This window comes from Hetaerina americana, unplaced genomic scaffold (assembly GCF_022747635.1).
Source record: "Hetaerina americana unplaced genomic scaffold, ioHetAmer1.1.p SCAF_9, whole genome shotgun sequence".
NCBI lineage: Eukaryota > Metazoa > Arthropoda > Insecta > Odonata > Calopterygidae > Hetaerina > Hetaerina americana.
In genome coordinates, this window is record NW_027287538.1 from 33,103,877 (window position 1) to 33,128,189 (window position 24,313).

The 24,313-nt window shown below is 38.8% G+C and overlaps 1 protein-coding gene across 1 annotated transcript in view; it reads left to right on the forward strand.

Moving 5' to 3' along the window:
• The window catches only part of LOC139698653 (UDP-glycosyltransferase UGT5-like), a 32,684-nt gene extending 10,652 nt beyond the window's left edge, over nucleotides 1–22,032 (forward strand). The window contains exons 2-6 of the mRNA XM_071597511.1: nucleotides 10,572–10,918; nucleotides 13,665–14,187; nucleotides 16,289–16,511; nucleotides 20,084–20,303; nucleotides 21,301–22,032. Of these exons, the coding sequence (XP_071453612.1) occupies nucleotides 10,599–10,918; nucleotides 13,665–14,187; nucleotides 16,289–16,511; nucleotides 20,084–20,303; nucleotides 21,301–21,610 (1,596 nt within the window). The 5' untranslated portion in view covers nucleotides 10,572–10,598 and the 3' untranslated portion in view covers nucleotides 21,611–22,032. The remainder of the gene's footprint in view (nucleotides 1–10,571; nucleotides 10,919–13,664; nucleotides 14,188–16,288; nucleotides 16,512–20,083; nucleotides 20,304–21,300) is intronic.
• The last annotated feature ends 2,281 nt before the right edge of the window (nucleotides 22,033–24,313 follow it).

A 24,313-nucleotide genomic window follows, 5' to 3' on the forward strand; every position in this document is an offset into this window, starting at 1 on the left:
CCATGTCTCCTTATTCTAAAAATATGTGAAGGAAAGAATATACTCAATAATCAACCATTACTTCCTTTTTTAATTCGCAATTTTCTAGCACCCAAAACTGCTACAATTCTCGATTGGAACTAAAGTATTGAACCTCTTCTTCCGCCGTTCTCAAATACCAAAAAATCGCCGTCCATAGGATCCCTCAGCCTAACAACCTAAAATGACCAACCAAAAATTTTAAACCACTTTGCCATGGATTAACATTTAAGTAGGAGGAGAAAAGCCCGAGCAGGTTGAATACATCTTATATTTAGGCAGTATTTTGAAGGCAAATGGGCGTAGAAGAATTAGTTTGGACATAGGGAGAAGCGTACAGAGGTGAATGGTGAGTGGCACATTAATTAGAAATTTAAAGATGGATAATGACTATACAACGTAGCATAGCCCTGTGTGACTCGAAAACCTTTCGCCGGGAAAGCACAAGATTATACTTCAAGAGAGTAACATTTTTTAAACTCTATAAAGACTGGAACAAAGAAACGAAGAAGAAAACGGTAAACGCCCAGACACGCATTTTTAATTTACCATGAGTGAATTCATGCAGTGCCAAGTTGGACCGGAAATTTCAATACCGCCTTATCTCCTGTTGTGCCAACGAGTACGATTTTTTTCGCCTACCTGAATATTAACAGAGAAATATGTTCATCTGGAGCAAAATATAGTTCATCGGTGGATGGGAGTTTTTACAATATCTCATAACTTGACGATGCTCATTATTATTTCTTATAAAAAGGTATTTCAAATATCTTATGCGATAACAAACATATTATTCAAACTATCGATAAAAATGAGAGTATATTAGTGATAATGCAATATCATTTTTCAATGATGGCCACTCAATAAAAATGCAATGCAACGGATTTTATGCCAATTGAGTAACGCCAATTTTTCATGTTTCCCTAATTCACGGAATGTTCAATACCATTATTCTCCCATTTTACTTTTTACTGCCCGCTCTGATTTATACTCGCTTTCTTCGATGTTTAACTTAACCTTCATAATTCTTCATAATCTCAAAAATTACTTTCCGCATGATTTATCTTCATCCCATATTTCTCACGTTGACCCTTTGTCAAGGTCCCAAGAGTGGCTGCAATCTCTCACCCGAACTGTTAACACAAGCTTCATATTTCGCAAATCTAACGGTCTCCGCAACTCAGTATGGATTGCTTGGCTCCGCTGGCAGCCCCTCCCTGAGGTCTCTTCTGTAATTTCCTGGGCGTAAGCTCAAGTTAAATTGCACTGTCTCCATCGGGAAACCGTCGACTACATCTGCTGCCGTTGTCTGATTCATCTACATGCTTGGATTAATTCTAATATCCATCAAATATTTGTATCCTACAATATTTACTTTGAAATATTACACTAGACTATTAACGCCTTGCGCCTTCTGGAAATTCAGGGATGAAGTAAAGACATTCAGACTTTGTTTTATATGTTATTCTGTTGATGTTCTCATCGCTATTATGTTGTTAATCGTTTCATTTCTCTTCATAAACCTCAGCAGATGTTAGTGTAATTAGACGTTCTTCTATTCTCTGTTATGTGCAACATTATAAGTGCTACTTTTCATTGCTTAATTGACCCTTCACGTTCCAATTACCCCCGGATTAGAGGAGGAGTAAACTGCCCCGTTTTCGTCGTAATCAGTGAGCACTGTAAGTACTCCTACTTATCACGGTGTTATCAATCGAGACTTTTTATCAGCGAGCTGCTCTCGGTAATTTCAAATACCACGTGAGCAATCCCACCAGTGTTGATTAGCGTATAGATGAAGGAACGTAATTAAAAAAACAATCATTCAAACCGACTGTGATTAAAAAAAATCCCATTACATTTTCATCTCGTTTCATGTTGACGATATTTTTACCTCTCCGCTGTTTTCGTTTTACGAACCCTGGTTTTACGTAATATTTGCTGAAGGCAACAAGGTCATTGACCATGGTAAGTGAATCACTGATCGCTACGCGGATGTAACTTTCTTTTCAATTGGCATAATGAAATGATGACATTATGGTATTTAGTCTTGAGTGAGCCTTCGTCGAGTTTAGACTCCCCCATCCATAATGGTTAAGGTGTGAGATGGTGCGAAAAAGTGTGGACCGTCAATATTTGCATGGCGTGGTTAAAAGCTCCATCTAATTTTCTTTATTCAAATTCATGGTTGCCAAAATAAATTCCACAGAAGTTATTTGGAAGAGCTTTTAGGAAAATACGCCGCAGAAGGGGAAATTTTCTATCAACCAATCATGACTTCGTTAAGATTGAATATTCCCAAAATTGAACACACGTGAAATCTGCTAGGAGTGTTCCCAAAGGTGGATTCCTTTGAATTCCCAAGAATTTTAGCATTTTTATCTGTTAAGGCTCGATCATCGAGGATATAATCCCAAGGCTTATACGAGTCTTGGCCCATAAGCCTGCGAGCGGCACATCCATCTCCGAGAGCGATGTTTGCAAAAGGATTATTACTCATTGTTAACACTTCCATGCGTCCGCCTTCAAAACTCCCTTGGTGGGCAGCTAAAGGAGGAGCTAGTTCTCTTGATATGCACATCATCATTATTACGGGTTATCAGTGCGATGATTGGTTTATGACAGCTCTCAAAGCTCTGTACTGTTGCATGCCAGTCTCTTCACTCTCTTATTGCTTCTTCCACCGACATTTTCATCACCACCTTCTTATAGTTCATACTTGGCTCTTCTCATTATTCTTTCCCTCCATGTTTCCTTCACTTATGCTTCACATTAGGCTAAGGTGCCTCAGGATGTGTGCAATAAGTTTCTCCTTCTTGTAATTGTCCTCCATTGCCCTCTCTTCATCCAACTTCTCTGTTCTTTTTCCTTTGGGTCGGGATGTATTTGCCGGTTTCGTAGATTTTGAAAAGTATCTTTGAAAGAGTGAATTGGGAAAAACTACTGAATATATTGTAAAAAAATAGGAGTAGATTGGAGGGACAGGAGGCTAATCCGCAACCTGTGCATGTCTCAGACTACTCATGTGCGAGTGGGGGATGGGGAGTCCGGGTCGGCAGTGTTAGGATGAGAAATAAGGCAGAGTAGTTCATTATCACCTCCGCTGTTCAACGTATATGTGGAGGAAATGATTAAAGAGGCATATGAAGGACGGGAGATATGAATGAAAGTCGATGGGAAATTCATAAAATTAGGCTTGCTGATGATCAAGCTTTAGTTTGTCAGTCTGTCAAGAGGTTGCAGGCATTACTGATTAAATTGGAAATTCAGTGCGATAGATATGGGATGAGAATAAATATTAATAAAACAAAGGTTATGGGGCTTTCCCGATAGGAGTAGGTTAAGTTAAACGTTAAAATAGGAGAGCAAAAACTAGAGCAGGTGGAACAGTTTACGTATCTGTATCTCAGAAGTGTTTTAGACTAAAATGGTAAAGGTAGTAGGGACGTAAGGGGATGGATTACGTTAGGCCAATAAGTTTTCACAAGAAGGAGAGAATTGATGACAGGAACGTTGGGAAAGAATGTTAAGAAAATGGCTATTAAAACTTTTATATGGAGCCTAGTTATGTACGGCGGGGAAACATGGTCATTGAATTAGGATGATAGGTGTACATTGGAGGTTTTTGAAATGTTGGTGTGGAGAAGGATGGAGAAAGTTAAGTGGACAGAGAGAAAAGCAAATGAGGAATCACTAGGCATGGTGGGGGAGGAAAAGGGATAAATTCTAAGAAGACAGGAAAAATGGATACAAAGCACATTGATTGGCAGTGGGACGTTGAAGACTGTGGTATAGGGGAGATTGTTAGGAAAATGAGGAAAGTCAGAAATAGGATAGTGATGTTGGACGGAGTGAAGAGAGGAAGGAAGTATACGGAGATGAAGAGGGACTTTGCCGTAGAGTAGGACGTTTGGTTGTGTTTTGTTAGGAGAAACAAGAGAATTCTTTGTTTGTTAAGTCCATCCAAAAGCTACCTTAACCGATAGATTACCTATAATAATAACTCTGTCTATTCATTTTATTTTCATCGTTCTTCTGTAGCTCCACATTTCCGTCGCCTCAAATATTCTTTTCTCAGCTACTTCTATCGTCCAATCTTAATTAAATTTTTAATGGTTTTCCTGGAATTGAAATGATACAATCCGCTTCAATGATAATACTTCGTATATTGATTTCGTATAGTGTGGAACTTTTAACTACTTAATGTCACAAACTAATTACTGTCAAGTTGGGGCACGTGTGTACTGGAAAGGTGATTACACCCATGCCGAAATGAAGAGTATTAATCTTCTGAATGTCTTCCGACATCCACACCAATGTACGGAACTAGAACCACTTTTAGCGTTCGATCGATTAATACCCACTTAGAATTCCGTCGGGGTAGACTAGGCTGCATGAACAGAAGGCTTTCTAGGCTATGATGACACCATAGCTTCTAATCGATTTCATAATCGATTAAGCCCGAAAAATCAAAGTCATCACATCCTCCTTATCTCATTTCAAACACATAGTCTCCGAGTGTTCGATGTTTCGAGAGTGCCTGATAATCTCGTCAGCGATTTCGTCCTGCCTTCCATCGGCCAACCTTCGACGTTTTGACTTTCCCTCTCCGTACGTGCTCATAGCCCTATCTCTGTGGTGGACCAAGTACACAAACTCGTTTTCTCCAATCAACCTTTGGACGGTAGTATCGCACGGGATGACTAATGGGAATTAGGAAATGTAAAAATGTGACAGCACAGGCTCGACTAAAGAAAGATGTCAGGAAATGAAGACTGGACTCATGGATCTTCTGGAACCCTGACTTACGAGGTGTACAGAACAACCGGGTTTGCTGGTGCTGCTGAGGGAATTATTATGGTACCAAAACATGTATGCAGATTGAACCACCCGGGTTGAAAAAGATGGATGGATGGAGGGACTTACAGATTGAAGTACTCGTTTACCCTTCGCATGATGAATAACTGCAACAAAATCAGACGTTCTTAATTCAAAAAACTAAATTTACCACTTTACTCAAATGCATTCACAATGATTTATATAGGTATGTATATATGATATTTACATGTTTATGTGTGTGCAAATATAAATATATATAATGGGATGGGTCGCGGTAGTCCAGGGGGTAGAGCGTTGGACTACTGACCGCAGGGTCCCGGGTTCGATTCCCGGGCTCGGGGTACATACAGCTCCACCCAAGCTATATGATTTTTCGGGACCAGATCTTCCGGGGAAACGATAACCGGCACAGGGAAAGGAACCCCCCCTTCCCTGATGTGTGACCTTCCCTTGCCGTACAGAGCTTAGTACTGGGTGAATACTACCATCACCCACCAAACCGACCTTCGGGTTGATTACTGTGTTTATTATATACTTATATTATTTTTAATATATGTATATATTAATTTTTAAATGAATATGTGCATGATAGCTCGTGAAACGATATTTGGCAGATGGATGGCACAGGATTCACAAGATGGATGACACACAAGAAAATAAAAACCCATAGACCTCACACAGCAATAATTTCAGTTTCTATCTACATTTATTTGCCGTACTACCTTGATCAAAAATTTCCCGGAATTTATTCAGAAAATTAAAAATACAAGTTTATTCATCTAAATCTATATTGCCCCCTTCAAAGTAATCCCCATCGACTGCAACACACTTATGCCAGCGCTTGATCCAATCCTCGAAACATTTTTTATATTCGGTTTTCGGTATGTCCATCAGTGCTTCCTGCGATTTTTCCATTACTTCCTCTCGGCTGCTAAAACGCGTTCCACGTAATGGTTTTTTAACTCGATTGAACAGAAAGAAGTCACAGGGAGCCAAATCAGGTGAATTCGGTGGCTGTTGGATGGTATTTGTTGCATTTTTCGTCAAAAAATTACGAATAATGATAGCACTGTGCGACGGTGCGTTATCATGGTGCAAAATCCACGAGTTTTCTGCCCACATTTCTGGTCTCTTTCGGCGAATTGCTTCACGCAAACGTCTCATAACGCCCAAATAATACTCTTTGTTTACTGTCTGGCCTTCTGGCAAAAATTCATGATGCACTACACCGTTGTAATCCATGAAAACCGTCAGCATTGCCTTCTTTTTTGACTGAAAACGACGTGGTTTTTTTGGTCTCGGCTCATTTGGTGAACGCCATTCACTTGCCTGATGTCTGGATTGCGTGTCGTACTCATAAACCCACGTCTCGTCTCCAGTAATGATCCTTTTGATGAATGTGGGATCGGATTCAGCCTCGCAAATCATGTCTTTTGCGACGTCAACACGGTCTCTTTTTTGCATGAAATTGAGGTCTTTTGGCATGCTACACGACGGAAACCCAAATCATTAACCACAATGTCTTGGGCGGATCCATAGGCAATGTTCAAGTCCTCCGCTATTTCTCTGATGGTTAATTTGCGGTTATTGACCAACATTTCTTTTACTTTATCAATTTTTTCACCGACTTTCGATGTCGATGGTCTGCCACTGCGTTCATCATCTTCGATTGACTCACGACCACTTCTGAACCGCTCGTGCCACTGGTAAACGACCGTTTTTTTTAGAGAATCGTTGCCGAAACACTTTTCCAACATTTCCAACGTCCGTGCGCCACTAAATCCGTTTTTTACGCAAAATTTAATACAAGTTCGTTGTTGCAAATTTAAATCCATTTCTGAAATTGTAAAAAATCGCCAACACACACAGAGATAGATGTACTCTTGGCTACGTAACTTTTGCAAATGTCAAGTTATGACACTAAGATTTAAAGGGAATATCAACAAAAGATGTACCAATTTAACAAAAAAAAAACAGAACTCAAATCGGAACGATGGGAGCGCCACACGGTGGTTATTCCGGGAACTTTTTGATCGAGGTAGTATACTATTTTTCTAATATGTTAACCTGGTGCCATCCAAATGTGTTATATATAACTGAGCATTAATGTATAAAAGACTGGTGCCCTATCCCCCCTCCGCCACACGTACTTGCGGCAGCTTTATTGAGTACATGTAGATTATTTGACAATATGAATTATATACTGTAGTTCTATGCCAATAAAATGAAGCTTTCATTGTAGCCATGCTAGGCGTTGTTATCGCGAGTAAGAAGCTCGGTCAATTAAAATCACGTCTTGCAACCTCAGTAACAGCCTCAGATTTTCATCTCTAGGAGTGTCTGTGTAAAAGATTATTCAATAGAACGCGAGGGAAGGCCGATTGCTGGCGGAATGACTTGCTACCTGACTTTCGTTGCGTCAGCACGAAAAATTTGCAACGTTTCCTCGCATGCGTCTCTTTTTCTCCTATGCACCGTTTTTTGTTTTAGAGCATTGCGAATGCATACTCTCCGGATGAGTGAAACTTTGATAAATGGAGATAATTGAATTCCTACCCAAGTACTTGTACAATATACTTCAGATTTACGCAATCACATGACAATTAATTATTGTCGTATCACTTAAAAAATGTCCTCCGAAGAATCCACTTTCAAGGGCAGAGTATCGACCTTAGGGTCCCGGATGATAAAATGGGTGGCACCTGTGGAAATCCTCAAACAAGCTGTATTTTTTCAGGGTACCAAATCTTCCTTGAGAACCGCTAAGAAGAGAGGGACGAAGAACTGCCCTCAACTACGCTTCAACGCTGAATGTGTTTAGGAATTCAACAGGTCGTAGGGTTTAATACGGGGCAAGGTTTGTTTGCTAGTAGGCAGTTGGTTTGAGAGGTGAAGCTCTACACCTGGAACTAATTAATTAATATCTATGCAATTCCCCGCAAGACGCCACAAGGGCATGTGGTGGAGGCAGTTGGAACACCAGATTGTTATGTATAAAAATGCACGTATTCATAAATATGTATAAAACACACATTTTACGTCCAATTATACTTATTGAACTTAGCCTGCATGAGTGGTTATGTCCGATTTGATTATGGATTATGTATCGTGCAAGGTAAAAACGAAAACTTTGATCTCTCTCTGCTTATATGTAGCTCTCTAATTCCTGGTGGTCCGATCCGCTAATGTTATAAGAGACCTTAAAAATTCCCTAGGTGTCGCTAGTAAACTCGACGGTCCCGAGCCCCTCGAATAGTATGAAGGCCGTTCTGCAATTGGTCTTCAATCTCGAGTCTGAAGTCATGGCGTGCTGGAGCAGTTTTATTACTCTTGGAAATTAGATGCTTGCTTTCTCACTGTACTAGCAACTCCACACCTCTAAGCCTGGAGGATACAGAGTAGTAACAACGCTTTCTTTTGGTAGGCTGATTGTACAAACATTAAAAAAATTACGTGAGTAATTTCCGAGTCAGAAATGCAAGCATGCGCAGTAGGATTTGATATTGTTCCGGAACAGAAAATGATCATTCGCCTTTCGCTTCTAGTCCACTGAGGAGTTGCGAGAGTATCCCGAGTCGGAAGTTGGCCGCATCGTATACGTAAATTAAATGGAAGAAAATGAAAGCATTTCACACCCTTCTCATCGGTTAGGGACGCCTGTGGAACGTTCTTGGGAGTGGATGTAAGGATTCCAACCTTCGTCCCACCGGCGGCCGAAAGATCATCCAAGGTCACGCCATCCTAAGCCAAACTACGACTGTTGCGTCACCAATAATGAGTCGCTGTATTGTTATAGGGCGGGCCTCGGGAGGCAGAGGAGAGGGCTCCTTAAAGAATGAGAGAGGATGACTGATTGTTTTTTCGGTGCCTTGGGGGACTCTTTTAGAGACAGCGAGCACGCGATGGCAAATGAAGGAATTTGAAGGCATGAGATGATTCTTCCTGCTCTGTTCTTTAACATCTACAGGTATTTGGGCGTCATCTGCGACGTAGAGTGTACGACGCTGATGAACTGAAATTGAAAGGGAAATATAAAGGAAAGTGGTTAATTTTTATTTCAAGTACAGAGGCTCAAAATTACTCTCACCGCGCTGAACTTGAGCTCTTTTTATGCATCTAGTTCTGCCTTCTGTTTTTGCGTCGCCGCATTCGCCGTTTTCATCCCTGCTGGAAAATATCCCTTTTCATTGTGTACCTCTTCATTTTAAGCTACAAAGCGACACTAGGTAATCACTTAATAACTGTTTGATGAACATCCAAAGAGAAGAGTAATTAATTTCTTTTTAATTGTTTCAACCTGGGTTGCTTCTTTTTAAGATTCCGGCTAACGAAAAACGATTGCCTCCCTGCCGCTTTTGAATCTTCATGTCCTAAAATTTTAAAGCGCGTTAGGTGAAAAAATAAATGTTACGAACAACCCATCAGATTTGGATGGCATGACGTCAGCATTCTACGAAACTCTATTCTTTGTCCACCGAGAGGTTTCTACCAACCTTGAAAATTTCTTAAAACATTCAATGGAATTTTGAGCAGTCATTCCCAAGCTATTCCTGGAGGAAACTAAACACAATATGTAGTATTGGTAGACGTAGGTTAAAGTGAAAAAATCAATCATGGATTTTGCATTGAAATCAACGATATTATCTTGCTTTTGCTTCCTTCCAACGGAGGCGTCGTTGAATTCTTAAATAAGACAAAGTGGGATCGTTAGTTCAAGAGTTAAGAAGGCCTGTTCTTTCAATTGGATTTTGAATTGTGAAAACTAAAACTCATACCTGGTTACCTGCCTCAATTATGATTGCCGGCTAAGAACTTTTCGACTACTGATTACAGTCAAGGACAAAGACGGTTTTTCGCTTGTGGCGAGCTAATATTTCTGCGAAGGAACTTGACCAAATGCGAAGATAGCGGCGGGAACTAAAGATCAAAAGCGATCCTTTCTCTCCCGCTACCGTACCTAAGTAATTGCGTTGATTTTCTATCATTCATCGCAGAACTACCATGTTTCCTATATTTTAGATAGCTTTCCACCTTCCCTAACGTCTGCGAGGGGAGAACAGCCTCAGTCTCTTTTATTGGCAAACTTCCCTACTGCCCCGGTATCACTTCAGTAATAATTTTAAATGATTAAATTCTGGATACACTTTCGATTGGAACTACATGAAACTCCGTCAATACACAGTTATAACTGTCATCAGTTAACTCGCGTCTGCAAATGAATTAAATAGAGACAAGTTTCCTACTTACCTTGAAAAATAATGCATTACATTTCATACAATACTGTGCATACATTTAATAGCAATCAACGTCCAAGTATTAAATAAATAAAAATGTGCTAATTTTGATTAATAAATACAAATTGGTACATGGATGAAATGATGAATCCAGAGCTAGTAAATGGAGAGAGAGATCAGATATAAATATAGTATACTGCTGATATAATAATCCTGAAATGGCCTAGAAAGATATAAGAATTGCATTACAAACTTTTGACCCTGATAAACCTTTCGACTTGAATTAATATGACATTTGATTTGTCATTTGACACGTTTTTGTCAATATCTGAGCTGGATTTCAAATAAGTGAGTGTATATAAGTAAGTGGTATTGCCTTTGCAAAGTAACACAGAAACTACAGGATTAAGTCATTGTTCCTTATTTGACAGGAGCTTGCTGAATATAAAAGTTAATGTATCATTTTTCTTTCTCCTTCAGTTTCCAAAGTCAAGGCACCAACAAAACATGGCACCAAGTGCCATGAAACTAGTGTTTTACGTGGTGGCATTCCTATTTGGAGCTGGCGTGCTGACCACTGCAGGGGCCTCGAGGATCCTATTTGCCTTGCCCCTCTCTGCAACGAGCCACAACAATGTCATCACAACCCTCTCCAGGGAGCTTGCAGTCCGTGGACACACAGTGAAGGTCATCACACCCCATCCAATTAAGGATCCTCCGGTAAACTACACGCAGATTGACACTTCTGAGAGTACCAAAGGATTGTTCCAGAGCCCGAAAGTGACTGACAAAAATAGCGTGATCGAGACGTGCTTCCTTATCTCAAGGTGAGGGTGTGGATGGAATTAATTCAATTATTGGGATATATTTATAGAAAACTCAAAGCTTGAGAGAATATTCTCTCACAATTCTTTAACAAACATCTCCTCAGCATTATTTTACATTAAAAAAGCTTCACTATCCAAATGAAATAGGCTTGGCCATTACTTGGTGAAATTATGATCAATTGGTAAAAATGGCTTTGCACTTTCCATTTTCCCTGGAGTTGTTTATTCACACAACCATTTGCAACATTACAGTGACATCACTTTCTAATTTTCGCCGATACTGTTGAATTACGTTAGAGAAAAGATGTTCAAACGTATTTTTTCATAGAAAGGAGAAAAAACTAAAATATTCCTTACCATAATCCAATGATAATCGGTACTCATAAATATGTGGAACCAAAATAAAGATTTATATAGATATTATTAAATCATATAAATTTGACATATGTAATTCCCTTTTTTAATAGTACACAAAAAATAGTAATGTTTACAGGACTTTCTATCAAGTAAAATCACAAAGACAAAAGTATATTTCATACCTTATCCTATTTTTCAGTAATGAGCGAATAAAAATAATTAAAATATTGACAAATTTTTTCAGTATTGAGTTTCATGTCAAATATTTATATTTTTCCTTGTGTTTTTAATGGCTCTCAGTCTGTTAAATATTAGAAATAAAAGAATCCATTACTCATTAGTGCCATGAGTGTTACTCACCTACTGAGGTTTGCCAAGGCTGACTTCATAAGTAGTAGTTGATAGGAGACCAGATGATGTATTTTATGCTTGAGAAGAGGGTGCTGCATTTTGAATATGGATTCACTTATCCAATTACATATAGAGATGCTCACTCTGGTATGGTATGTTTGATTCCATTTTTGACCTTTAAACACCCAAAGAAACAAAGGAAATATTAAGTTTTGGGGAGAGTACCTCCCAACAGGAAAGAACAAAAAATAATTTTGGTGGTTCTATTTGATACGTCACTTACTAATTTTTCTCATGGGCATAATTCCTACGTTAATAATATTACAGATGGTGCAGAAATGTTCCCTGAGCATTCAGAGAGTTTAGTCAACCCTTTCTGTGTGTTAGAAGTTTCAATCAAATAATTTGGGGAACATTTTCAGAAGGCTTAAGGAACACCTGTTAAAAAATTTGGGAATGTTCTCGGAATAAACCCTGGGCAGTAGTGTACCAACTCATCCCCCTACAAGCTACACTACATTAGTACTTACATTCTGGTTGGAGGATCAGGTATTAGGCTGATTTATGTATTTATGTACACATTTTTAGTGCTGTGCATCATCTGGATTGATCTATCTCTATCCTTTTTAGCAAACAAAATGGGTCACACATCACATTTCCCTGTCCATAAGACTGACTGGCACCACATAAAATGTACTGTGATTTTTCAGATTAGAATTAGTGAAAAATTTTTGGATCAAACATAAAAAGATAAAAGTATTTCAATAAACACTTAATGTGAAGAAAATGAAATTTTTTCATTAATCAATTGGCAGCTATATCAACATTTATTCATTGTAAAATTCCAGAAATTCATCTTCACAAATGCTAAATCATTTTCACTGCTATTTTCACTGAGGTAGTCACTTCACAGTCATACACAATTTTATCTTCATCTTCTTTAAAGTGTATTGATAAATTCACATTTTGATTGTCTTGCTTTTTACTTTCTGCTCGGACTTTTTCAACCAATCACAAACACTAGAAATCGACAACCCTTTCATTCTTCCAGTAGGTGTATGTATGTGCCTTATAACTTGTCTTTCGTATTCAAGGGGCAGTTTCTGTGCTATTGTAGTTCTGTTATGTATAAGTGCACCAACAATTTATTGTCATAAATCTCTTGTGCCATGACATTGCCCTAAAAAATTGACAATAGCCTATCACTAATGTTCTTGCTTCAGTTAAAATTATATAGGTTGAAACAGTAATTCTGCGATTCCTGTGATTTATCATCAAGTTCTAAACATTTTCCTCAAGCTTAAGCAATTTAGGAGCACATGAAAATACAGTTTTTTACATATATCTTAAATTACTAAACTCATCCTCTGCTTTTTGTACTCTTGTATCATCTTCTCTGTTGGAGGTTGGTCAAAATGCCTTTCAGCTACATAGTTTCTTGTGTTCTGAAGGGTAATTCCAGACTTTACAGTGAAGAGTAATTTAAGTTTACATGCAAAACAGAATGACAGTCTTATCTCTTTAGATTCCATGAGGTTGTTCTAATTTTAACTTTTTATTCAAACCTCAGGTCCTGTTACTATTTTGATATTTTCAAAACTTGTATTAAAGACAAACATTTTCTATGCCTTTACAATTCTGTCAGAGATTGAGTTCCTGTAGTCCTATTGAGCTTATCGAGATAGGTACAATGTATTAGTAGAGGGGCAATATCCCTATTAGCCAATGTACGAAGACTGACCAGAGAGTAACTCATGTTTCAGCCTAGCTTGCCGGTGGGTAGGGCCAGAGCCACCATCTCGGTGTCTAAACGTCCCTACACTCAGCACGCATCCTGCTGTACATTTTGCGTCTCACAGATTCCCTGTACCTTTTATATCAAGCATCTCTTGTCCTAAATTAAAGACTTGGACACAATTAAAATACAATTCCATGAGGTGGTGTCCACTAAATCTTTAAATTTCTAGTTTCAGTCACATGGTACTTGGTTATTCTTCATTATTGATATTGCTATAGTTAATTTATTTCTTTTCTCCAGGCTCTCAGAAGCAATTTGCAAGGACATGCTGCTATCGCCAGAAGTGCAGGATCTCATCAAAGAAGCAAAGACTGGAAAAGGATATGACATGGTGGTTGTGAGCATGTTCTACTGTGATTGTGCTTATGCCTTTGCTCACATATTTGATGCTCCATTGGTCATCATATCTCCAGCAGGGTCCTTCCCTGTGACTGACACCATGGTTGGGAACCCTGCCTTGCCCTCATTTGTCCCTGATGTCTTCTCGCCATTCTCCGACAAAATGAGTTTCATGGAGCGAGTCATGAATTCCCTCATACACTTGGGTACGCTCACCTTCCACCATACCCTCATATACCCTAAGCACAATGCAATCCTGAGGGAGGTTTTTGGTGACTCCTTCCCCTCGGTGCAAGAGCTTGAGAAGAGGGTTGCCTTGGTCCTACTCAACCAACATCACAGTATCCTGTTTCCACGACCCCTAGTGCCCAACCTTGTGGAGGTCGGAGGGATGCATGTGAAGCCACCCAAGCCTCTGCCCCAGGTAATTGCTGCTTGCAAGTGGATAAAAAGATGACTGTAAGGGGCTATGAGCTCATTAATTAGTCTGTAAATTAAATTCTGACGTAACTTCTGTACCTTAAACTCTGGGGCATCTTGTAATCAGTTCTTACTAACCATGGTCAAGTAATAGCTCGCCACAAGATGCGTGACACTGTAACAATCATCCCTTTTCATATAACCTCAGTGCTCTAATTAATTCAAGAAATAGGTTTGTTTTTCTAGTAATAAAATTTGGTAGATTTTACTGTGGTAAACGGTTGGAGGGCCTAGATGATGTCACGCAGGCCAAAAAACATGCAAATGTGGAACACTTACACTGGTGAACTGAACAGAATTTTAACATCAGAACAATTTTTATTACACTTCTTTGACAGCATCACATTTTCTCATTTTTCCTCTACCAATAGAAGGTAAAAAGTTTTTGCACAAAAAGATATTGAGGAGTTCATTATTTATTAGATTAAACCTAAGATTATTACAAGGTCAATTGTATTAGTATGTTTTGTAATACCTAAGTGCATGCAATAGTATTAGATATTTTTTACCTTTAAATCATTTTCCATGAATTAATATGCACGAGTTTAATTCAAAGCTATTAGGTGGGGGTAATAGTTTGGCATGAAACTAAAATGGCCAGTTTTTGTCACAAAAACATAATTTATTATACATTTCGGAGAATGATATGATGTCTCAGGGATGTATCAAGTGACTTCTGCTGGGAAGAGGATCTATGGAGGGGAAGGCAATCATATTACAAGTGAGGGGAGAGGTGAATGTGTAACAGAGGATGATGGCTTTGGAAAATAATATTGGAGAGGTATGAGGAGTGTAATTATGAAGAAAAAGGCAATAAACCCTCCGAGGTGAGAAGAAATTTGAGCTGTGATGGTTTCTGGTGTCTTAGTATTCTTACATCAAGTTTTTGTATTTTTCATGAAACAGCAGCATTAAAGAGGCCCAGTAGTCAATCCCTGCACTCTGGTTAGGCCAAGGCAGCTAACCCTCCTGAAATTAACGCTTATAGTCAGTTACACTTGGTGATGTATTTGGGTAATTTGAAAGGTTCTTGCAATTACCGCCAGAGGTCAGTGCCAGTCCAACGAGTTTCCCCATGTAGTAATTGGTAATCCTTTATGAGTTAACATGTAATGGGTCAGCACTCGGGGAAGAGATCTGTGGATCAGATACCTCTCTATTGTTGTCCCCATGTAATGATTTGTGAAGATGGAAAAAATTGTGATTTGAGCAGTGATTAAATACTTTGTAAAGAAAGGTATGAAAGCAAAGGAAATTTATTCTGACTTCCAGAACAGTCTGAGGGACTCTGCTCCCTTATATTCAACTGTTGCCAAGTGGACAAACAAGTTTAAGTTTGGTGGGGACAGCTTAGATAATGATCAGTGTAGCAGTCGGCAAAAATGTGCCACTACCCCAGAAATTAAAGCAATAGTGCATAAAATGGTCATGGAAGATCCCTGACTGGAAGTGTGAGAAATTGCTGAAGCTGTAGGGATGTCATCTGAACAGGCATATCACATTTTAACCGTGGAATCGGATATGATAAAATTATCTGCTAGATGGGTGCCAGATTATCTGCTAGATGGGAAACTCTTATCTCAGGATCACAAATACATCAGAATGGAAATTTCTGAAAAATGTTTGGCCCATTCTAAGAGCAAGCAACAAGATTTTCTGTGCCGGTTTGTGACCAAAGTAATTTTTCTGGCAAATTGACTAGCATTTTTAGGTCGAAATCATACCCGTGTACCCCTGGCCAGGCCCCATAAGACACAGGCTGATTTTAGAGTGCATTTTGAAGTGAGAAAAATGCATCTTATGGGTGAGGAAATATAGCGTGTGCAAATATAGGATGCCTTCTCATTTGATAGCTTATACATACTTGCACTCTATAACAGCAATTTTACATAAACCTCAAATTTACATACTTTTTCACCGATTCCTTCAAAAGTTAAAATTTGAGGATTAACAGTAGTTCAAATTCTTAAAAACCTATAAATTCTTTCAAATTATCAATCTTATGCTGAAGATATGCTGCAAATAATTTTATTTTAATTTTACAGGACATAAAGAAAATCATGGATGATGCTAAAAATGGTGTCATTTACTTCAGTTTGGGCTCTAACTTGAAGAGTGCAGGACTTCCAGATTCAATTAGAGATTCCTTAATGGCTGCTTTTGGTGAACTGAAGCAGACAGTGCTATGGAAGTGGGAAGAAGATTCCTTGCCGGGACAGCCCTCAAATGTGAAGATTTCAAAATGGTGGCCACAAGCAGATATATTAGGTCAGTGTAACATTCCATAGGGTAATACCATGAACATTATAGAAAACTTCTTCCTTAATCTTTCTACAATTCTTTTCTAATTTGCCTGCATATGATAGCCATAAACTATTAACACATTGAATCATTATCTATCTATCTATTTGCCTATCCTAACAAAGCACATCCTGACATCCGAAACTAAAATAAACTCTTCTGCTTCCATCCCTCCCTCATTCTGTCCAACATGCATATCCTATTCCTGCGACTTTCTCGCTTACCTACCCCTTATTATCCCTTCCCCTATCATAGTCTTTACCTTCCCATTGCCAATAAAATTCTCTGTATCCAACTTTCCTACTTCCTTTGGATTCCTTCCAACAATCCCCTCACACCCTTAACCAGGCACTTCCTAATTAGGTTTCTTTTCTGTCCATTTTAACTTTTTTTATCCTTCTCCATGCCTATGATTAAAAAGCCTTCAATCTAAGCATCTTGCATCAATGACAATGTTTTGTAGCATTCGAAGCCACTCCTTATATCAAAGTTTTATGAACCTCTCTTTAGCATATTTACTCAACATCCCCATTAAAAATTTCATTCTCCTTGTAAAAGCTTCTTTACCTAATGCAATTCTTCTTATCTCCCTCCTACTTTGACCATTTTGGTCCAAATTACTTCAGATATAGGTAAACTGTTCCACCTGCTCTAGATTATGAACTCCTATTTTAATATTGAACAGCTTTCCTCTTCCTCAAAAACAGCATATCCTTAGTTTTCTTTACATTTAATATCTTAACTCATACCTATTCCAGTGACTTTCTAATACACTTGGCAATGCTTGCTACCCCTAGGCTTGCTGACAAACTAAAGCTTGATAATCCACAAACCTAATGGATTTTATGAACTGTCCACTCACTTTCATTCCTATCTCCAGTCCTTCCCATCCCTCTTTTACCATTTCCTCCACGTATATGTTAAAAATCACAGGTTATTATGGACACCCCTGACTTACCCCTCTATATAATATTGCCTAACCAGATTCTCCATCTGTCACTTGTACCTGAGCAGTCTGAAACATATGGAGGTTTCAAATAAGTCTTTTATTCCTCCAATCAACTCCTATTTTTGACAATACATTGATTAATTTCACCCAATTCATTTAATTTAATGTCCTCTCAAAATTTTTCTATTGTTGACCTAATTACTTCTTGGGTATCATATGTGCCTCTCCCTTTTCTGAACCCAAACTGATCATTCCCTAAGTAATCAATTGTTCTGCTCTCCATTCTCTGATTGATGATTCTGAGTATCAGTCTTATTACATATGTAAAATTCAAGTCTTTGCATGATAGTCTTTATATATAGCTGCTTTTCCTTTTCTTGATGTAGAAACTAACAGTGATCTGATGGAATATTCTAGCCAAATTCTCCCTCATACATGCTACAAATTTGTCCATAAAAGCATTTCCTATCATGTTTTCCTAAACTCTTAAGTAGTCCCTCAGGAATATTTTACCCCTATGACCTTATTTGATTTCATTATCCTTAATTTCCTTCTATTGCATCGTCCAGTATGCCTGGACCTAAGCCATCCCCATCCACATCATATTGTCTTTCAATGTCTAAGCTTGCTGGTCTTTACCATATAGTTCCTTTAACTATTTCTTCCATAACTCTTGAATCTTTCCTGATTAAATTAATATTTTTTATCATGATTAATATTAGATTTTTGCTCAGTTTTAACCATCTTACTTCCTTTAGTGTAATTGTTACTTACTTACTTACTTTAGTGTACCAATTTCACTTTTCCTTTATAAACTTTCCATCCATATCCTTGTACTTCGTCTTCTTTTGCCCTATTTATTTCCCACTTCATTTCATTATTCAACTTTTTGTCCTTTGTTTTACCAAGCTCTTTGTATACATTTTCCTTTTTCTCTCCCTCATCTTTCTAATTATCTTCTCTGTTAGTAGTTGTAGTTTTATGGGAGGCAACTGACGGCTAAGGTCATTTGCACCATTAGAGATGGTTGGGATAGGAAGGGTGGAGATAAACCTGATGTTGGCATTAGCCTACTCTTATCAAAAGGTGCCAAGGGGTCTTCCGTTTAACATCCCACCAGACAGACGCAGACTCACTCAAAGTGCTCTCCACAAAGCACCTCAAGTAGGGATCGGAATACCACTGGAAAATATCTGTTGTCTCCAGGTTTTGAACCTGGGCCTTATCGGTGGGATGTCAATATGTTAGTCATTGCACCATCCTGATCCTCATCTTGTCTGTCATCCATGGTTTTATTGCCCTTCTTCTATTATCTGTTCCTACGATTTTGTTTGCAGCTTTCAACATCCTTTTTTGATATGTTCCAAATTCTTCTATGTTAACAACCTCCTATTCCTAACCGATGATTTTCTCTGCTACATGTTGATACTCCTTGTATTTTTGGTAAATGTTTCTCAAATTCTTCAGCCATCTTTCCTGTTTTTGCCTCTTGAATCTGATGTTACACTTCATCAGTATCATTATCCATAACAAATCATGTAGATCTGAGCAAATACCAGGTCATATATTTAAGGAGCTGCAGGGGAACTTTGTATAATGAGCATAATTTGTTTTGTGATCTTTCTTGTAAAGTGACACTTGTTTAGTGAAACAACTTTTCACGTATAAGTTAATATAAAATATGATAATAAATTCCATGCAGAAAAAAATAAACTATGTAAAATATTTCTTCAAAGAAAATGATATATTAGTACATTTTTTAGGATAGTGTATCATGTTTATCAATTCTTTTACCCTGGAATGAAGCAACCGAACACCATTTGTGAAAACAAAAATGTTATGAAAATGAAACTCAGAATTATCATGAAATTAATTTCTCCTGTGCACAGCCAATGCTATATTAGGATGATACCCTATGAGGGCATTAGGGTGCTGCCTTATTAGGGTAACAGTTTCCCACAACCTCTTCATCATATTTAGCCTGCTGTTTTGGACTTTGAATGCTAGTTGAACAAGGACTAAACACAAACTGAAGTAGCAGGTGGACAATTATTCCAGGAAGACCCATCTCCTCTTCACTCTTAATGCAAAGTTTACTCATTAAGCTAGTCATTTTCAGGACCAATATTTTTGCTTGTTATGCAAATTACTTACTATGTGAGGTGCTTGTTAGGCAAAGTTTCACAGTGGTGTCAGAAATTATTCCTTATCTATAAACCATATTTAAGAAGCCCCTAGCATATCACACGGTTCCCAGTGACTGGAAAATGGCTAATGTCACATCTGTCTAAGTACCTGAGGCCTACAAAGCTATACCTCAGTGGAATTTTCTATGGAAAACATAATTACCAACCCCATAAAACAGCATGGGTGTCATTTTATGAGTGAGGTGATAATATCCAGCTATTTTTTATGCAAAGCCATGTTGTTTGAATTGAGAATCCTCATATTAAAAAATTAAGCCATAGCCTGGATATGCTTTATTTTTGATGAATACTTTTCAGTACAGACTTTTCTGTGAAATTAGGTGACATTAAAATAAAAGTATTGGAGCACATTGATGAAACTTTACTCCCTTTCTTCTTTTCAGCTCATCCACACATAAAGGTGTTCATCACGCATGGAGGTTTGCTAAGCTTCCAGGAAGCTGTGGATAGAGGGGTCCCACTTATTGGAATCCCTTTCTATGGTGACCAGGACATGAACATGAAGCATGTCTCCGATTTGGGTGTTGGCCTAAAGATGGAATATGAATCCATCACAAAGGAATTGGTATTGGAAAATATCAACCAGATTTTGAAGGACCCAAGGCAAGTCAGCAATTAAGCTTTGTCCTGTTCTTTTTCATATCTTTATCAGCAAGTAAATTGACTATTTAACTGGCTGGAAATGGAACACCTATGTAATGTAATTTGTTTTGGATCAAAATCTTGGGCATATTAAAATTTTTCATTAGTAAAGTCAGTGTAGTTAAAAAAAATAATTTTAGCAATACTATTGAATGAAAGAGTTGATACACAAATGCCAATTATTTTTATGAGCCTAATTTTTTAGACCCATATTCAAATATGACTGGTATTTTTATGTAATTAGTTTTGATGGATTATGCAATTTAGGTGTGTGGGTGAGTAAAACTTATATTCAACTTTTTTGGTTGTTGAAAGAAATTTGAACAAGGCAGAAAATTAATGCAGGAGATGATGAGAATCAATGGGGCATTGACTACTGTATTGAAAGGGAGACTCTTGGTTAAGCAAGGCAAAGGGTGGAAAAGATTTGGAATCTTGGACAGCATGAAGTGAGATGGAATGTATGTGGAGCTGAAAAATGGCTTACTGTAATGCTGTGCTTATTGTGGTGTTATTAGGAGTAAAGAAGCATTGCAATTCTTAGTTTTTCAGAGAAGATGACACTATTTCGCAGTTTTTCTGCTTTTATTGAATAGCTACTAGGTCCAACTGGTGGAGCACTTTCTGCTAATAAAACACCCTCGTCTCCTGTAACCCTTTGGACCCGATTTTCAAAGTCATTAAACATTCAATCAAATTAATTCTATGATTAAGAAATATGCAAAATGCTCTCCAAATATGTATTAATATATTTAGCTATAAAAACACACAACTGATATAAGGATGAAAAATATATTAATGAATTACTAAGGAACCAAAAATATTGCCCAATGAGAGTAAATCAGGATGAAAAAAGGTCATCGATATAGATTATAGTTCCAGTATTTGTTACTCCCTCACCTACAAAATATGCATTAAATATGGCAAGCTATATTTAATTTGTTTGTATATTTTGTAGTTACTCAAAGAGGATGAAGCAACTCAGTGCATTGTGGAAGGACCGGCCAGAGCCACCTTTGGAGAAGGCAGTGTACTGGACAGAGTATGTTCTGCGTCACAATGGTGCAAAACATTTGATGTCCGCTGGGACTGAACTTGCCTGGTGCCAGTATTATCTTATTGATGTGGCAACTGTGATTTTAGGGATTGTTTTTGGAGTGTTGGCAATTGGAGTATTAATGCTTTGCTATCTCATTAGGCTTTGCAAACGCAAACCCACCAAGAAAGGCTCAGCTAAAGACAAGTCCAGCAAACAGAAGAAGCACTGAGATACATACAACCCACATGTTAAGGGCCATAGAAAACGGATATTCTTCACTCTCCAACCGCCAATTTTCATGGACCACATGAGTGTTCATTCTCATTTTCTTTGTTTTTGTATTCAATTCAAACTTATAAATTAAAACTTCTTTCGGCCCTGTGTCCAAAGAACATCAGAAACGATTTCCCTGTTGAATCCCAATTGAAAAGAAAAATTCCATCTGCAACTGTGAGAAAACCCTGCTTTGGGTCATATCGTGGCATTTGGTGATACCTATGTTAAGTTTTAAGTCATAACGAAGTAGGGTTTTTCATTGCATTTCCAAAGTCGAAAAGTGTGAATGTGTATTGTGACTGTTCATAATGTTGTCTGATTGCCTGTTTTTTACATAACTATACTTGATAAGATGCTAAATTCCAATAAAGTATATTTTGAAGGACCTTGTTTTATTTGTAAGATATTGCCATAAATTATACATAGGTAACTCTCATTTACTCCAAATTAAATTTAAATATGAATTTCTACATTGATCTGCAGATATCGCCTCTCTTTCTTAGATGATAAAAGACATCTGAAAATGGATACTTATATTCACAATGTCTGAATAGTCATACATATTTAACATAAGATGGCTATGCCTAAAGTTTGGATTCACTGCTTATCAAAACTATATCTAAAGTGTTAAAAAATTGGATTAAAAAATTAATTGATTTTTATTAAGTGCTAAAATAAAATGATCTCATTTTCTTCTTCTCCCCTTGTACATTTTTCTTCATATTTCTTGTGTGTGGGGCTAACACTGCAGCCATGTGATGTTTATCATCAGTAGATCTTTCTTGAGAAATTCTCCAAGTTTCTTCTTTAAAAATGAATCATGTGTGTTACAATAATAATATATTTTATCTTGGAAATTAAGATTATTGAGAGGAGTGAATTGAAAGGAGCAGGATTTGCTTGATGAGAGGAGTAAAAGAAATATGTGAATGACAAAAAAAAAGGGTTTTAAGTCAGTAAGCAGGGGCAGAGACTGTTTGGGAATGTAACCTGGAGTGGATGCTGAAATATGGGGGCTATCAAAGCATAATCCTCAGTGTTAAGCCAAAGGATAACTTGTGGAGATGAAAGTTTGCGTTCCTGCATCTGCTATGAGTGAGAATGAAGACAGAAAACTGAAAGTGGCAATGATTTTTGGGTATGAATGGGTGCATTTGGAGGGAAGGGCGCCAAAGAACAGTTCTGAGAATCCAACAGTGAAGTGATGACGGGAAAAGAATTGTTGCACTGGGTGAGCTGAATGACTAAGGGGGAGATGATCGGGTGCAGAAAGATTGGTGGCCACCCAAAGGGAAAGGAAGGACACAAAATTTAGTAAGATGGTGCTTAACTTCTGCTTGGAGCATGGCTACTTTGTCTCTAACACATGGTCTAGGCATAAGTCAATATGCATCAGTATATATGGGTACATCAGGATCAGGCAAGTTAGAAGGATGAAGTATTGTATTTGAGTTGGGCATGTTAGAGATATGAGTGTGAAAAGAGAATCGAAATAAGTGGCAGCTTTAGGTTATATCTAAAAAGGATTTTGGTTGCAAATTGGTGAGAAATAAACTTGCAGATCATATAGAGAGAGTTAAGATGAGCCATGTGAGGGTCCTGGACACCATGAAAGAATGTGCAATACCTGTATAGCGAGTAGGGTGGTCAGTCCGAAATAAATACGCCCTCAATGAGGTAACGACAACTTTATTTTCGCGCGGTACAAAATGTAACAGCGGTGCGAAGCGAGGGCGTATTTATTTCGGACTGACCACCCTACTCGCTATAGTGGTGACCCCGACGTGATCCTCTTAAAGGAGAATCGTTAATTTTGTCGAGTTCGCGCAGTTTTTCGCCACGTGGTCCGTCCCCTACCAGGCTGCCGTAATGGAGGGCTCAAACGTTAGCCGTGTGACCATCAGGATCCCTCCGTTTTGGCCTGATAGACCCGCGCTGTGGTTCGCGCAAGTAGAGGTGCAATTTTCTTTAGCGGGAATAACCAACGAGGTTACAAAGTTCTCGCACGTGGTCGCGCAGTTGGACAGTAACCACGCGCAAGAGGTCGAGGACGTGATAATTAATCCCCCTGCCGAAAACCCGTTTCAACGGATCAAGGAGGAGTTAATCCAGCGGCTGTCCGTCTCCCAGGAGCAGCGGATACGCCAACTCCTAGAGCACGAGGAGTTGGGCGACCGGAAGCCGTCTCAGTTCCTACGCCATCTTCGCACGCAGGCCGGCGTCTCCGTGCCGGACGGGTTCTTGCGGACGCTCTGGCTGAATCGCCTGCCATCCTACGTGCAGTCGATCCTAGTCACGCAGGATTCGGTGGAGCTAGGAGAGCTGGCGAAACTGGCCGACAAGATCCACGAGGTAACCCCAAGGCATCAAGTCGCCAGCACTTCTTCCCGCCACGAAATGGACGAGTTGCGGAAGGACATCGCGGAGTTAACCCGTCAAGTCGCAGCGCTGACTGCCTTTCGCCCGAATTCCCGCGGCCGTCCACGCTCGAAAAGCCGACAACGTGGTGCCCGTAGCCCTTCAGAACCCCCCGATTCCCGCCTGTGCTGGTACCACGCGACGTTTGGTGCCCGCGCTCGCAAGTGCCGTTCCCCATGTGAACACGAGGCGGAAAACCGCGTGGGCAGCGACTAATGGCGGCCGACGACCGCTGCCC